The 16,165-nt window shown below is 49.3% G+C and overlaps 1 protein-coding gene across 6 annotated transcripts in view; it reads right to left on the bottom strand.

Moving 5' to 3' along the window:
• Positions 1-2,145: 2,145 nt before the first annotated feature.
• Positions 2,146-16,165, bottom strand: part of LOC310755916 (glycoprotein-N-acetylgalactosamine 3-beta-galactosyltransferase 1-A-like) — a 40,063-nt gene continuing 26,043 nt past the window's right edge. For 5 of the 6 annotated variants that reach the window (XM_083599439.1, XM_083599437.1, XM_083599438.1 and 2 more), the window contains exons 2-4: positions 12,483-12,746; positions 8,840-9,504; positions 2,146-3,337 (exon numbers count right to left, since the gene is read on the bottom strand). In XM_083599439.1, coding sequence (XP_083455565.1) covers positions 3,116-3,337; positions 8,840-9,504; positions 12,483-12,687 — 1,092 coding nt within the window. In that variant the 5' untranslated portion in view covers positions 12,688-12,746 and the 3' untranslated portion in view covers positions 2,146-3,115. Of the gene's footprint in view, positions 3,338-8,839; positions 9,505-12,482; positions 12,747-14,213; positions 14,708-16,165 lie in introns of those variants that run through there. The other variant, XM_083599440.1, reaches the window with a different exon arrangement.

Below are 16,165 nucleotides of genomic sequence, written 5' to 3'. Positions count from 1 at the left end.
TGAACCCAACAGTATTATGAAATGACAGAAGGGAAGGGGGGGTGAAGAACCCTATTGAAGGAGAGTCCACCAACTTGTTCATTTGAAAGAGAAGATGTTGTTGGCTTATGATTTCGTAAAATTCTTGGGAAAAGTGCAGGTATGGGAGTAAACCATCAGGCTCACATGCAGTGCTAATTCCAAGCTAGTGTTAGCGGAGGTTCCCCAGAAGGTCAAACTAAGACTCAGAGCATACATCCTTCTCAGCTCAGACGGTTGGGAAAGACCTAATTTTTAGCCTGTGTCCTTGTAATACCAACCCGATGGTTTGGGTAATAGCCTCTGGAGCAACATGCCATTGACAGACTCCATGCAACAGCCCTTCAAATATGTGAGGATGGCTATGACTCTTAACCATTCTATCTCCAGATTAAACCACAACCAGCTCCTTCAATCTTTCCACCATGGAATTGGTCTCCTGCCGTGCTCCTCATCTTTGTTGCCCTCTTCTGGACAAAAAAGCAAGCAAAACAAAATGTCTGGAAGGAGGACAGTCAGATAGTCAACATACAAGCCAGCAAAACTCTTATCAGCAAGTGAGCCCAGTATGTCTTGGCAACTGCTCACCCCTTAAGGTTCAGGATTCGGTGACCATCGAATCCCCAATGTGCTGCCTTCCAGATGCTGGAAGTCCCATTATCCTTGACCACTGGCCATGCTGGCTGGGGATGATCTGAGATAAAGGCAAACAACATCTGCAGGGCTACCTCTACTCCAAGCTTTTGCAACAGACCACAAAAAGGATGCTTAGCTATTTCTTTCACCCATCTATGCTGTTTTATGGAGGCAGATCGTTGTGAACTGCACAAGTGCTTCGGCTTTAACTCTTGATCAAAACAAAGGCTGTACTTTCGGTTATTAAATTGGGCCTATCTTTTCTCTCCTTATAAGCTGAAAATGCATCTGCCTTTGCATTCCATCTGGCAAAGAGCTCTGAACAATTCAAAGGTCTGCCTGCATCTTCAACAAATTACCGTATTTTTTGCTCTATAAGACTCACTTTTTCCCTCCTAAAAAGTAAGGGGAAATGTGTGTGCGTCTTATGGAGCGAATGCAGGCTGTGCAGCTATCCCAGAAGCCAGAACAGCAAGAGGGATTGCTGCTTTCACTGCTTCTGAGATTCAGAATAATTTTTTTCTTGTTTTCCTCCTCCAAAAACTAGGTGCGTCTTGTGGTCTGGTGCATCTTATAGAGCGAAAAATACGGTAGATTGGTTCGGTAAAAAGTCTTACCGTAACCATAAAATGGCATGTAATAGCCACCAGGGGGCACTTGGGACCATCAAATGATTAAGAGACTAACCCACCAGGCAAAAAACACAAGAACGTTCAAATCTCGTGACACAGCAATACGCTTTCAGGCTTTCTCACACTGCCTGACTTTTGCTTGTTCTTCTGCCTGCAAACCAGGGCTGTCCTGTCCTGTTTCACCCACCGACCCATACAGAGGCAAAATGGGAAGGTGGCACCCACCTCACGGCTGATATCCCTCCACCGAAGTCTTGTTTACTGAGGTTGCGCGGCTGCAGCTTCTGGCAAGATCTCGTGAGAAGTCCATGAGATCTCACCAGAACTCAGAAGCTGAGGCCACTTCTCCTTGCTTCTCCAGTGAGTGGAAAGGGGCAGGTACATCTCCCCCCCCCCCCAGGAGAAGCAGCAGTGATATCTTGTGAGCTCTACAATATCTTGCCAGAAGCTGCAGCGTTCTTCTTGCTTCTCCAGCAGTGGCAGCAGGGGGCAGTCCTCCCATGATTTTTTCCACCTGATACAACTGCCTCAGTCCAACTCATGGGCAGGCAAGCCCTGCCCCAAACCTATTGGTTCTGGCACAAAACATCACTTTTTGACTGCGAGATGGCCATAATACAGCAGCATCTTTATTCATGTGAATGTTGAGGACCATGCACAGTTAGGGTGTCTCATACAAGGAGTGGTGAAGCTGTTGCCTTCCAGATGCTGTGGAACTACAACTCCCATCTGCCCCAGCCAGCACGGCCAATGGTCGAGGATGATGGAATGTGCAGTTGAGAAACAACTGCAGGCTCACAGGTCTTTAGCCTTTCTGGATTTGGGACCTGCCTTAAGCCACAAATTGCCACTTTTTAAAAAAAAAAAACATTCCCCTACCTTTTATAATTGCTTACCTGCCAGCTCTGTTCTTCCTATTCTCTCCTTCTCTTTCCCTTAAACAACAAGGCTATGTTGGCTCGGACTGATGGGACTCGTGGTCCAACAACATCTGGGGACCCAAGAGTGAAGAACCCCGACTTGGAACGTGTTGACGTTAAAGGCAGATGGCTTAATTATTAGGCTCTGGTATCAAGAAACCTAATAATGGGGGGAAATTGCAGGCACAGGAGATACAAGCACCTCATCCTATAATATCAACTGCGAGACCCCAAACACAGCTTGCAAGGGTGCAAACGGACCGTGCGTCCCCCTCTTGTAGTGCTGGGTCCCTCTTACCACAATGGCACCAACCACTGACCAGCCAGGACCCTTACTATTCTTTCTCCAGTGGTAAAACCCAAGCCCTACGCTGTGGTGCTCTCCTTGCTCAGTCTATGGCCATGCAGTTGTGCCTCATTCTTGTGGTGGCGGCAGGCACACACACACACACCCCTTGTGAGTTCGGCTCTCCCTTCCAGGACCCATAAGAGCCCCTCTATTCCCTCTTCTTCCCCACCACCCAGGGACCAGTCTCGCCACCCCAGTGCATCAAGAGCACTTACTAAGCATGAAACTGCTTCACAGCACATGGAAGGCTTGGGCCTCCCCAGGTTGCAGTAGGAAAACGAGCGAGCATAGGATAGGCCAAGCGGGGCCATAGTAGGCCAGACATTTGCTTCTCAGCACACAAATAAGAATGGCTCCTCTGCCATATGCAAGACCCCTTGTGTGGCAAGTGTGCATGCACACACACCTTTAGGAATTAAAAGAAATCTCTCGGCTTGTGGCCTGCTCAGCTCTTGTTGCTTTTTCCTGCGTTGATGGCCCCATAACAGGGGCACTGGTCTTGTCCAAGGATGGCTGGGCCGGGCCGCTCTGCTCGTGGGTCACGTGCCAAGGATCCGCCCCTACACCTTCTTCTCGGTCTGCAGTGTAGTACTATTGGTCCTCTCTGGGGCTTCCCCCCGAGGGCGGGGCTGGAGATGAGCAGCATTCTCAGGCAAAGGCGGGTGGTAGCGATACCTGTAGCCGTAAGCGCGAAGGTGGTAGCACAGGTATTCTAAGGTGTACATCAACTCTGAGCTCACGTAGTGAAAGGAGACGGCCAAGTCGGAGCAACACTGGGGACCCTAGGAGGAGCAAAGGAAAACCAGGGTTAACTGTGGACCACGAAGCATGCGAGGAAAGCCATCCCCTTCACTGTTGCTGTCCTTTTTCCATAAAGGCAAAGATAAAGGACCCCTGGAAAAGGGATGCGGGTGGTGCTGTGGGTTAAACCACAGAGCCTAGGACTTGCCGATCAGAAGGTCGGCGGTTCGAATCCCTGTGACTGGGTGAGCTCCCGTTGCTCGGTCCCTGCTCCTGCCAAGCTAGCAGTTCGAAAGCATGTCAAAGTGCAAGTAGATAAATAGGTACCGCTCCGGCGGGAAGGTAAACGGCGTTTCTGTGTGCTGCTCTGGTTCGCCGGAAGCGGCTTAGTCATGCTGGCCACATGACCCGGAAGCTGTACGCCGGCTCCCTCGGCCAATAAAGCGAGATGAGTGCCGCAACCCCAGAGTTGGTCATGACTGGACCTAACAGTCAGGGGTCCCTTTACCTTTAAAGGACCCCTGGATGGTTAAGTCCTGTCAAAGGCGACTATGGGGTTGCAGCGCTCATCTTGCTTTCAGGCTGAGGTAGCCAGCATTTGTCCACAGTCAGCTTTCCAGGTCATGGGGCTAGCAGGACTAAACCACAACAGAACATTGTGACAGAAGCCAGAGCACACAAAAATGCCATTTACCTTCCAGCCACAGCGGTACCTATTTATCTACTTGCACTGGCGTGCTTTCAAACTGCTAGGTTGGTAGAAGCTGGGGCAGAGCAACGTGAGCTCACCCCGTTGTGGGGATTGAAACCGCCGACCTTCTGATCACGAAGTCCAAGAGGCTCAGTGGTTTAGACCACAGCGCCACCCGCATCCCTTTTCTTTCCATATGCCACAAGAAGCAGAAGTGACAACCACAGAGAACGGCAGAAGCCGCAGACAAATCTGAGGATGCTCTCACCGGAAAACTTGTGGTGCAATGGAGGACCCTGCCTGCTTGCCTATCCATCAGGGCAGCCTACAATATTGGTACAAAGGTTTGTGACACAGCCACGGATGTAACAAAGCTGCCAATCTGATTGCTGCTTGCCCAGTTCATCCTCCCTGCAATAACTCTGGAACAACCTGCATGTTGATCAAGAATCCGGTTTTGCGATCAAACTACGCATCCTTGATTCTAAGCTGCAGTTTTGTTATCCGAGGACCGATTACACAATGGGTAAAGGGCTAATCTCCCTGTGCTGAATCAGGACCCCAAGTTCATCCCACGTGTTGGTCGAGCACACAGGCTGGTTTGCAGGTCAGGTGTGGTCGAGGACATGGGGTGACAAGAGTCCTTCTGCTGAGACAGGTCTAGTGTTCCAATGGCCTGCTCCTTCCTCTTTCCCTTACATCCATCTCAGCAGACATAGCCTTTTGTTTTGCTGTCCACTCCTACCATCTATGTATGTCGCAGGAAACCTTCATCCCATTACAGACTAAAGCAATAGCCTTAGTTGGATTAAGGAAAAGGGGCATAATAAGCTTCAGGAAACATGAGGTTGGGGGTTGGGTGGAACTGGTAAACGGCCTCCTAAAAGGGTCAGGCAACGCAAAGCTCAGTGCCAATCATTCCTTTATAAGAACCCCACATGCAGAAATGCATGCTTATCAGAAATGCCAGGCATTCTCTAAGTCAGGAACGGAGAAGCTGAGGCCGTCTAGATTCTGTGGGGCTCCAGCTCCCATCACCCTTAGCCAACATGGTCAACTGTCAGGGGTAATGGGAATTTGAATCCATCATCCACGACCCCCGGCCATGCCAGCTGCACGATCCAATGAGAATAGGGCTGGGTGTGCACTCTGTATAATCAAGAAAGAAGTAAAAATTGTGATTCTGCAACATTTAGCAAGCTGAACTAATTATTCAAATAAATAAGTACATACCGTATTTTTCACTCCATAGGGCGCACCGGACCATAGGGCGCACCTAGTTTTTAGGGGGGGAAATCAAGGGGAAAAAATCTTATTTTCCCCCCCCCCCAGCCCCTAAGAGCAGCGTACAGGCTGCGCGCAACCTCTCCCTGCTGGAGGGGTTGCGCGCGGCTATGGCACAAGCCAAGGCAGCCAGCAGGATGGATCCCGCTGGCTGTTTTGGCTTCCTCTTTAGCCCCGCACAACCTCTCCTTCCAGGAAAGGCTGCGCGGGGCTAAAGAAGCCATAGCCACGTGCAGCCTCTCCCTGCTGGAGGGGCTGCGCACGGCTATCCCTGAAGCCTGGAGAGCGAGAGGGGTCGGTGCGCACCGACGTCTCTCGCACTCCAGGCTTCAGCGAAAGCAATGCGAAGCCTTTGGAGCACGGAGGGAGCGCTCCCTCTGCCCTTCGGAGGCTTAGCGTTGCTATGGCTGAAGCCAAGGAGCCTGCATTCGCTCCACAGGACGCACACACATTTCCCCTCAATTTTTGGAGGGGGAAAAGTGCGTCCTATAGAGCGAAAAATATGGTACTTGCTTATTTTGCAGAAGGTATTCTGCACTGGACAGCAATTCTCCAAAGAATCTGGGTGTGTTTGGCAATGGACTCGGGAATTTAAAAAAAAAAAAATTCATTTATTAAATCAGGATTGGGGAATCTGTGGCCCTCCAGATGCTGTTAGACTGCAACTCTCATCTTCCCTGACCACTGACCATGCTGTCTGGGGATGATGGGAGTTGTGGCGATCACACAAAGGGCCCCTGGACGTTTGACGGTCTATTGACCCTGTGCCGCCACTGCGATTGCTTTTTCCGCTGCCACCACCCCGTATCTCACGGGGACACACGGAGTCCAGTCAGTTGTTAACATAAACAAATAAGCAAGTTTATTTTAAAATGCAGGAACAAGCTTATGGTTTCAGTTAATTTTTCTCTTGTCAGTTTCTTACTCTTAGTTCCTAACAACTCCAAACTGATTATTCCAACTATCTATCTGACTCCACCTAACAATTCCTCTCACTCTCTCACAATACAAGTCTACCAACCCACACCTAAACCTCCCTCTTCCTTCTTCAACTCCCAAACCTCAACCCTCAACTCCCAAACCTCAACTGACTTTCAAAACCTCCCACTCTAACTTTTATTCCCCCCTTGCATTCTCACTGGCCCATCACATCACACCTATTTTAACCATTTCCTTATGACCCATCCTAGGAGGCAACCGCCACAAGAGTTGTAGTCTACCAATATCTGGGTTGCGTTTATGTCCTCCCAACATTCTTCCACGATGGAGCTCAAGGTTCCACGTGTTCTCCCATTCAGCTATTGGCCAGTCCTAGGTCTGCTTAGTTTCAGCAGAGCGGCCACTTCACGCCCCTTCCGTTTGGGCTATGAAAAATGGAAGATGGTGAAAGACAGGCTAGAACAGGCTTCCTCAACCTCAGCCCTCCAGATGTTTTTGGCCTACAACTCCCATGATCCCTAGCTAGCAGGACCAGTGGTCAGGGATGATGGGAATTGTAGTCTCAAAAACATCTGGAGGGCCAAGGTTGAGGAAACCTGGGCTAGAAAAACAGAATGATGGCAGGTGACTGGCAGGTGGGTGGCCACACCCACCCGTAAAACTTGGCCCACAGTGGGCCACAGAGATAAGGACCCCGCCCACTGGTCAGATCCAGTTCCTTATCCCTGGTATTGGGGCTGGTCTGCCATGAGGTGAGCTGAGGTAGCTACCTCAGGTAGCAGAAGCCCTAGGGTAGCATCTCTGAGGGCAACCTGCCTACCGCAGCACCACTGGTGAAGAAGCAGTGCTGGTTTCCAGTATAAATGAAGTTTCCAGAGAACAAACAGCCCAGATTCACACTAGGCAAAAAAAAAGTCTCCCTGAAGCAGAGCAATCCTATTGGCTCTCTTTCATGCATCTCACAGCTAAACACAAGTTAACCTAATTACTTAATCCCCTCGGTCTTCTCGGTTCTCAGGCCACTCGTATTTCGGGCAACTTTACCTTCCGTATTCCGAACATTCCCCTTTTCTGACTAAGTACCTGTGAGTACCCAGTATATATGCCACTCAGATTAAAAAAAAAAGGAAAACCAAAGGTGGGATGGGGAGACCCTCTTTGCTCCTTCCCTTGCTACATCCTCCTGCATAAAGCAGGGCAAAGTGCCTAATGCTATTAACTCTATCACCTTATCCACAGGGGTGCCACAAATTGCTGCCTTCACAGAGAAACTTCCAACTGCTGAAAGCTCAGGGTGGAAAAACACGCCTTAGGAAAGGAATGTGACCAGGTCTCCTGAAAAAGTGAGCATCACTCACTGGGTAAAACCCACACATCACCGACAGCTGGAGGGAAATGCTTTGGGAATGGCTGGAGCACACACACCTCTTGCCTCTGTTAGAAACCCACATGAATCTGGGATCGTACCTTCAGAATCTTTCACCACCGAAAGGCAAAGACACGCTCCCTAACCAAAGAGCAAAGTCTCACCCCTGTCCCTACTGTTGAAGGTGCTTCTCCTAGCCATGGCATGCACAGGATTTATCAGAGGAGACTTCTGATTCAGGAAACGTAAGGCCAGCTGCCTGCCGGGAACTACCATGCCCCACCAACGACAACAGGCACCAGGGTTGAATGCAAGTCCTGCACTGATGTAGCAAAGAGGATGTTTGTTGTTCTGGTTAAATAAATACCAGGAGTAGGTGAGAGCAGCAAATATTGCCCTATTACAACGTTATCAGCTCTGACAGCTGCAATGCGTGAAGGGGCAGGTTGGACCTTGATTATAGGTCACTTTGGCCTATTGCCATAGACACACTTAAAAAGCGAAAGGGACCCCTGACCATTTGGTCCAGTTGTGACCGACTCTCGGGCTGTGGCGCTCATCTTGCTTTATTGGCCAAGGGAGCCGGCGTACAGCTTCCGGGTCACGTGGCCAGCATGACTAAGCCGCTTCTGGCGAACCAGAGCAGCGCACGGAAATGCCGTTTACCTTCCCACTGGAGCGGTACCTATTTATCTACTTGCACTTTGACGTGCTTTAGAATTGCTAGGTTGGCAGGAGCTGGGACGGAGCAATGGGACCTCACCCTGTCGTAGGGATTCGAACCACCAGCCTTCTGATCGGCAAGTCCTAGGCTCTGTGGTTTAACCCACAGCGCCACCCGCGTCCCCATACCCATACACACACTTACTTGGTGGTAAAACCCATTGAAGTTGGATGGGACTTAACCTCAGAGCTAACATGAATAGGAGTTCAGGCTGTTTTCAGGTAGATAAACTCTCATCCATGCACACAAACGAAAGCTGAGAGGCAGCTGCTGCCTGTTTAGAGGTCTAACTTCAACTCTCATCAGTCCTAGCCAGCACAGCACTGTGTTTTTCTCTGACTGCTGACCTACTCCTTGACTCCAGCTCCTGACAGTTCAGTACTGTGAGACAGGCTGTGAAAGATTATTTCCTTCCTGATACGCTGCCCCAGAGCACAGGGCTTGGTCCCAGGTTCAACCCCAGCATCTCTCCTTTCCAAAACCCCGGAGAGCCGCTTCACCTTCCCTGTCCCTTCCCAAAACAGGATACGGCCACCTACCTCCACAATGGGGTAATAGCAGTAGTTCCAGTACCAGAAGCTTTTCGAGAACTTCTCCGTCAGGTGAGATTCCGGCACGAAAGGATGGAAGGTCTCTCTCCCCTCTGTGTCCCGCGAGTCCCCAGCCTCCACGCCCATCTTCTCCATGCACTGGCCCAGGGCAAGGTCCTCCACCGAGGTCGTGTGGCTGCACACCTTGGATTCAAAGCCAGCCACAAAGCGCCGCAGGGCCTCTTTGCTGAGGACGTAGCCGGCTCCCCCGCTCATGTAGCCTTGCTTGGCGAAGGGCCGGAAGCGCTTGCCAAAGTAGATGGGTCTGTCAGCGGTGTAGTTGGAGAGCAGCCACCGGAGGTTGTCCACCACCACAAAGGTGTCGTCGTCGGCCTTGAGGAACCAGTCCGCCTGCTCCAAGTGGTGCTGATGCACGTACTGGAAAGCCCGGATGGTTTTCCAGTAGAGCTGGTCCCGGCCTTCCTTGGTTCCCAGCCCGACAGTGGGGAAGCTGTCATCTTGCACGGAGCTCATGAAGAGGACCACGTTGCAGTGGCGCGACCAGGTGGCCTTGACGTGGCGAGCCTTCGTCTCCAAGTTACTGGGGCCTGTCATCACCCAGCACAGGATCCGCACCTTGTCATACAGCTCGTCAGCCACGCTGCTCTCCTCACCTGAGAAAGAGGAGGCCACAGAGTTAGCATATTCCACAATAGACGCTTCCGGTTATAGGGCTTGTACCACACACTTTATTTATTAAAGTATTTGTAGACCTCCCACTCACAAAACATCAGGGCTTCATATACCAACACAAAATCGTTAATTGAAAGTGGAGACAATAGAGGAACCTTTCCCTGTTAATCTGTTTGGCCACTCCTTGCAAGGCCCTTTCCACCTGGCCTAGGGAGCGGGGCCCAGACTCACCTGCTGGACTTCAGAGGCTCCTGGAGACTGGAGAGACATTGCCCTGTTGTGAGCGCTGAAGGCCGCTCCCTGCAAGGCCTTTTCCCACCTGGCCTAGGAGGTGGGGCCCAGGCTCGCCCTGCTCTGCTTTAGACTCCTGGGAGACCAGAGGGACATTGCCCCGCTGTGAGTTCTGAAGAGCCCAGACTCACTGGAACAAACTCTGGGGTTGGGGCAAATGTTGAAAATGCTTTTAAATGTTTTAAAATAGTTTTTAATCTGTGGCTTTTTAAATTTTGGTTTTTTGCTTTGTTTTTGCTCTGTTGGGGCTGGGGATTAGTTTAATTTTAGTAAAATTGTAAAATATATATATATTATTAGTTTCTGTTTTATTGGTTTATTGTGTAGTTTGCATTCTTTTCTGAAGGAGAGAAGATCAGGGCTCCCTGGGAGTGAGCCCCAGCCAACAGAAGAATGGCTGGGGCAGGTTCCACGGGGGAGTGGGGAGGGGACACTTTATCTCAGTGATCGTGGATAGGAGGCCATCAGTGCCCAGGCTGAACGATTGGAGTGGAGACAGTCCTTCAGGTATACAGGGCTGAACCCGTGTAGGGCTTTAAAGGTCAGCACCAACACTCTGAATTGTGTTCAGAAACATACTGGGAGCCAATGTAGATCTTTTAGGACCGGTGTTATATTGTCCCGGCGGCTACTCCCAGGCATCAGTCTGGCAGCCGCATTCTGAATTACCGGTAGTTGTAGTTTCTGAGTCACCTTCAAAGGTAGCCCCAAATAGAGTGGAAGATATACTTCTAACCAGTGTTTTTTTCTGGGGGGTACACAGGGCTATGCATACCCTTAAACATACCCCCTAAACATTTTGTGAATCTTTGTACTTTTATCCATTTACTGTATTTATTTTTCCCTATTTGAACTATAAAATGGTGATTTTCTTAAGTCAAAATGAGAGCACCCCTAAACATTTTTTTAGAAAAAAAAGCAGTGCTCCTACCTAAAGGCCCCTATTTAGATTTCTCTGTTGCACCACTAAGGAACCTGCATCCTTCCTGATGTTGTTGCATTCCCAGCTCCCATCAACCCCACTCAACGTGGCCAATGACTGGAGACCAATGGAGTGGTAGTCCAACAGAGATTCCTCCCACCCTTTCGTTAAAGGAATTTATATATAATTGTTCATAAATGTACAAGGCAAACACATACGTAAGTATATGAACCACGTGTCTGAAATAGTACAGGAGAACAATCCTGAAGCCATTTTGTTTGACTCTCCCAAATTTACCTCAAATATTTCTCTACAAGGAGGAAGGAAATGGGAAAAGCTTTCCAATTGTCTTTGGACTGTAGGGGCTTACACCTCCCTGTAAATACAGTATCTGTTAAGCCGAGAACACTATCAATATGTGTAAGAGTTTCAGGAACTAAAGGTGGTTTAAACCACAAAGCCTAGGGCTTGTTGATCAGAAGGTTGGCGGTTTGAATCCCTGCGACGGGGTGAGCTCTCATTGCTCGGTCCCAGCTCCTGCCAACCTAGCAGTTTGAAAGCACATCAAAGTGCAAGTAGATAAATAGGTACCACTCCGGCGGGAAGGTAAACGGCGTTTCCGTGCTCTGGTTTCGCCAGAAGCAGCTTAGTCATGCTGGCCACATGACCCGAAGCTGTCTGCGGACAAACACCAGCTCCCTCAGCCAGTAAAGTGAGATGAGCACCGCAACCCCAGAGTCGGTCCGCGACTGAACTTAACGGTCAGAGGTCCCTTTACCTTTACTTTTCAAGAACTAAGTATTTACCATCTCAAAGAAATGGCCAGGCTACCCAGAAAAGGCAATCAGATAAGGCAGTATCATGTATCCTGGCAGACAGGAGAGAAGCAACACACATTTCTGCTGAGGACCACCTCTTTCTGTGATGTATGTATGATGTTTTGGGGGGTGGTCTTGAGCTACAGGGGAGGCAATTTCAAAAGTCTGTATAAGAACTTGCACACCAATGTTCTGGGTTCCTCTCCTCCCTCCCTGCGTGGGGGAGTACGGGACCCTGTTGCAACAGTTTAATAAAGATCATGCTTAATAGCTGCTTTGCTTCTCAATATTCTCTGGTTGGCTTCTGTTATTTTCTCCTAACGATAGAGAACCTACTTAAGGACTCTATACGGGCTCTTAGATACCCCATAAGGGAAAGGGAGCAGTATTTTTCTTATAACACTTGCCTCCCTCTCCCCTCCAGCAGAGACATCACCTTGCCAACAAAGGTCCGTATAGTTAAAGCTATGGTTTTCCCAGTAGTAATGTATGGTAGTGAGAGCTGGACCATAAAGAAGGCTGATCGCCGAAGAATTGATGCTTTTGAATTATGGTGCTGGAGGAGGCTCTTGAGAGTCCCATGGACTGCAAGAAGATCAAACCTATCCATTCCGAAGGAAATCAGCCCTGAGTGCTCACTGGAAGGACAGATCGTGAAACTGAGGCTCCAATACTTTGGCCACCTCATGAGAAGAGAAGACTCCCTGGAAAAGACCCTGATGGTGGGAAAGATGGAGGGCACAAGGAGAAGGGGATGACAGGGGATGAGATGGTTGGACGGTGTTCTCGAAGCTACCAGAATGAGTTTGCCCAAACTGCGGGAGGCAGTGGAAGACAGGAGTGCCTGGCGTGCTCTGGTCCATGGGGTCATGAAGAGTCGGACACGAATAAACTACAAAACAACAACAACAACCCCTCCAGCCCTTACCTTCCAGGTGCGGGTGTGCCACGCTGAAGAGAGCTGATCTATCAACAATCCACTCCGGGTCCTTGTAGCCACGCGGCAGCTGGGAGCCAAGGCGTTGGGGCCCTTCCCACATCAGGTTGCCCATGAGGTAGAAGGTGCTGACAAAGCCAGCGATGAGGCCCAGGTGGAATGCCAACAAGGAGCTCTTGGAGCCTAGGAACCCCATGGCCACCTGCGGCCGGTGTCAGGGATGGAGGACGGGAAGAGCAGAGTGCTTCATGTGGCCTGTAGCAAAGGGAAGACAGAAGAATAAGAGTGAGGGGCCTTGCCTATAGATATGGCCACTCTGCTCCCAGTGACAGCCAAGGAGTTAATAGATAAAGTCTGGTCTAGCGGCTCAGATCCTCATAGAAACCACATCGGCTGAAAACTATTTATTTATTGGATTTTGCTGTTACATGGTGCTCTCAGAGGCCACCCTATCTAAGGGAAAGGTCAGGTCCACATCAGCTTAGCTTTAGCAATGCTGTAGAACAGGTGTGCAGAGGGTCTCAGGTTCAATCCCTGGTATCTTCAGGTATGGCAGGGAGAGACTGTAATCTAAAAATTCTAGAGAGAGCTGCTGGCAGCGATGGCACCTTAAACCTGGGCTGCAGTCACCACAATGGGCTGTCTAGCTCTGTTCCACCCCCTCCAGGAATAAAATAATAAATAATAATAATAATAATAATAATACCTATACTGTTTTATATTTTTTTAAAAAAAACCTCAAAGCAGTTTAAGGTGAAGGTAAAGGGACCCCTGACCATTAGGTCCAGTCGTGGCCAACTCAGGGGTTGCGGCGCTCATCTCGCTTTATTGGCCGAGGAAGCTGCTAGGTTGGCAGGAGCTGGGACCGAGCAATGGGAGCTCACCCCGTCACGGGGATTCGAACCGCCAACCTTCTGATCGGCAAGTCCTAGGCTCTGTGGTTCACAGCATATTAAAACATCACATAAAGCAATCCAGAATTTAACTGATTCAGGCTTTAAGGAAAATATTTCAGATCCTTCTCTAAGTGACATTTTGCTTTCCCCAGCTGCCAACCTGGCATCCTGGCCGCTGCCCGTCAGTGTAAACAGTACTGAGCTAGACTACTGCTTTGGTTGCTGTGGGTTAAACCACTGAGCCTACGGCTTGCCAATCAGAAGGTCGGCGGTTCAAATCCCTGCGACAGGGTGTGCTCCCGTTGCTCAGTCCCAGCTCCTGCCAACCTAGCAGTTTGAAAGCACATCAAAGTGCAAGTAGATAAATAGGTACCGCTCTGGCAGGAAGGTAAACGGCGTTTCCGTGTGCTGCTCTGGTTCGCCAGAAGCAGCTTAGTCATGCTGGCCACATGACCCGGAAGCTGTACGCCGGCTCCCTCGGCCAATAAAGCGAGATGAGCGCCGCAACCCAAGTCGTCTGTGACTGGACCTAATGGTCAGAGGCCCCTTTACCTTTATGTTCCTAAGAGAGCACGTCTATTGATTTATTTTTATTTCCTGCATTGATAGCCACCTGTGTTCTCCAAGGAGCTCAAAGTGGCAGACGTGCTTCTCTCTCTACCCCCTCCTCATTTAATCCCCACGACAAGCCTGTGAGGTAGATCAGGCTGAGAGGCAGTGACATGTCCAAGGTCATCCAGAGAGCTTCACGGTTGAGTGGGGATTCGAACCCTGGTCTCCCGGGTCCTTGTGCAACACTCTAACGTAACCACTATGCGACATGCACCTCGTTCTTTTCCCCTTTTATTTTGACTTGCTTGGCCACGCTCCACGCTCCACTCCAGGAGGCCTGCAGGATGCACTGCACCAAGGGTTGCTGTTTTAATGAATTGCTTAGTCGGTGGCTGCTGGCAGCGGTTACAAACCCAGCTCCATCTATTATTAATCAGTTCAAAGTGACTGCTAATTAATCCCTTGGCCCCAGAGGATTTAGCGAACTAATTGCCCAAAGAGTTGGCAGAAGCGGCGGCCCTCGAGGCAGGAAAAGGCAGACGGCACCATGGAAAACTCTTGTACGCTGGGGGATAAATATTAGGGCTGGAGGCTAGATTCCAGGGAGGGTTTTGCCAAACTGGGGGCCCTCCAGATATTTTGGACTACAATTCCCATCAGCCACCACAGCTGGGCCCAGATATTTTGGACTACAACTCCCATCAGTCACCACAGCTGTCCTAGTTTGTTATGTGCCACGTATAGTTGAGGGAGTATTATTATTATTAATAATAATAATAATAATAATTGAATTTATATACCGCCCTATACCCGGAGGTCTCAGGGCAGTTCACAATGTAAAACCACAAAATATATAATCAAAATTAAAAACAACAACCCAATTAACCCCCCTTATAGCAGGCTTGCAAGGGGTGGCCGAGAAGAACAATTTAGGAAAGCAGCCTCAAGAGACAAAATGTGACAGATTCTTCTTTTTCTCCTCCTGCTCTCATTAAAAAATGGAATGCAGGAGGGGGGACACGAAAAATTGAAAGGGGTGGGGGATTTGTTACAAGCGCTGGGCAGAAGTCAAGTACACCAGAGGGAAAATGTTCCCTTCGTGCTTCCCTGGGTCAAAATATGGGTCAGACTCCTAAATTTATTTTATACCCTGGCACATGAGCGTAGCTGGGAGGGCAGGGTGCCAGCTGCCACCCCCCCTCCAATCAAGTAAATAAATAAAAATACTTAACTGACTAATTGTGTTGCAGATAACTTGGTTCTGCTCCCCCCCACATAAAGCCTGCTCGGCCCAAAAATAAATCCTGGCTATGGCCATGCCCTGACATATCGGCCTAAAACCCAACAGTTTCCAGGGCAGTTTTGGTCCAGTATAACACGAACAATTTTTTAAAAAATCATTTTTATCACTTATTTTATGTTTTTTTATTGCGATTTTTATCTTGTGAACCGTCCCAAGGCCTGCAGGCATAGGGCGGTATACAAATTTAATAAATAATAATAGCAAATCACCTTACAATCGTTACAATGGCATCAAATAGGAAATGTGCCCTGGTTAGAAGGAAACTGAGCCAATACGAGCAAGGGATTTTATTTATTTATTATTTATAATAATAATTATTATTAATATTATTATTATTATGGGGGGAGAACGCCTCATGAAATAATTTGTCTCTGTCTTCAGACAGGGCCACAGGTCTTCATGACCAAAGCTCATCTGTCTGGAACCTGAAGCCTCTTCCCCACCAGACATTTAAAGCACTGTTATATTGCTTTATGGCTTCCTCCAAAGAATCCTGGAATGGTAGTTTGTTAAGGCTGCCAAGATTTGTTAGAAGACCCCAGTCCGCTTCTTGGAGCTGCAATTCTCAAAGTGGCTTAGTCCCTCTTCCCAGGGAACTCTGGGGAATGAGGGCCTCCTCATGACACTCCGCACCCTTAATGAACTACACTTCCCAGAATGCTTTGGGGGAAGCCATGATTGTTCAGTGTAAACAGTACTGAGCTAGACTACTGCTTTGGCTGCTGTGGGTTAAACCACTGAGCCTACGGCTTGCCAATCAGAAGGTTGGCGGTTCAAATCCCTGCGACAGGGTGTGCTCCCATTGCTCGGTCCCAGCTCCTGCCAACCTAGCAGTTTGAAAGCACATCAAAGTGCAAGTAGATAAATAGGTACCGCTCTCGCAGGAAGGTAAACGGCGTTTCCGTGTGCTGCTCTGGTTCGCC

This window comes from Podarcis filfolensis, assembly GCF_964270895.1.
Source record: "Podarcis filfolensis genome assembly, chromosome: 2".
Classification (NCBI taxonomy): Eukaryota; Metazoa; Chordata; class Lepidosauria; order Squamata; family Lacertidae; genus Podarcis; species Podarcis filfolensis.
The sequence above is the reverse complement of the archived record's forward strand: the minus strand, read 5'-3'. Positions and strand labels throughout refer to the sequence as shown.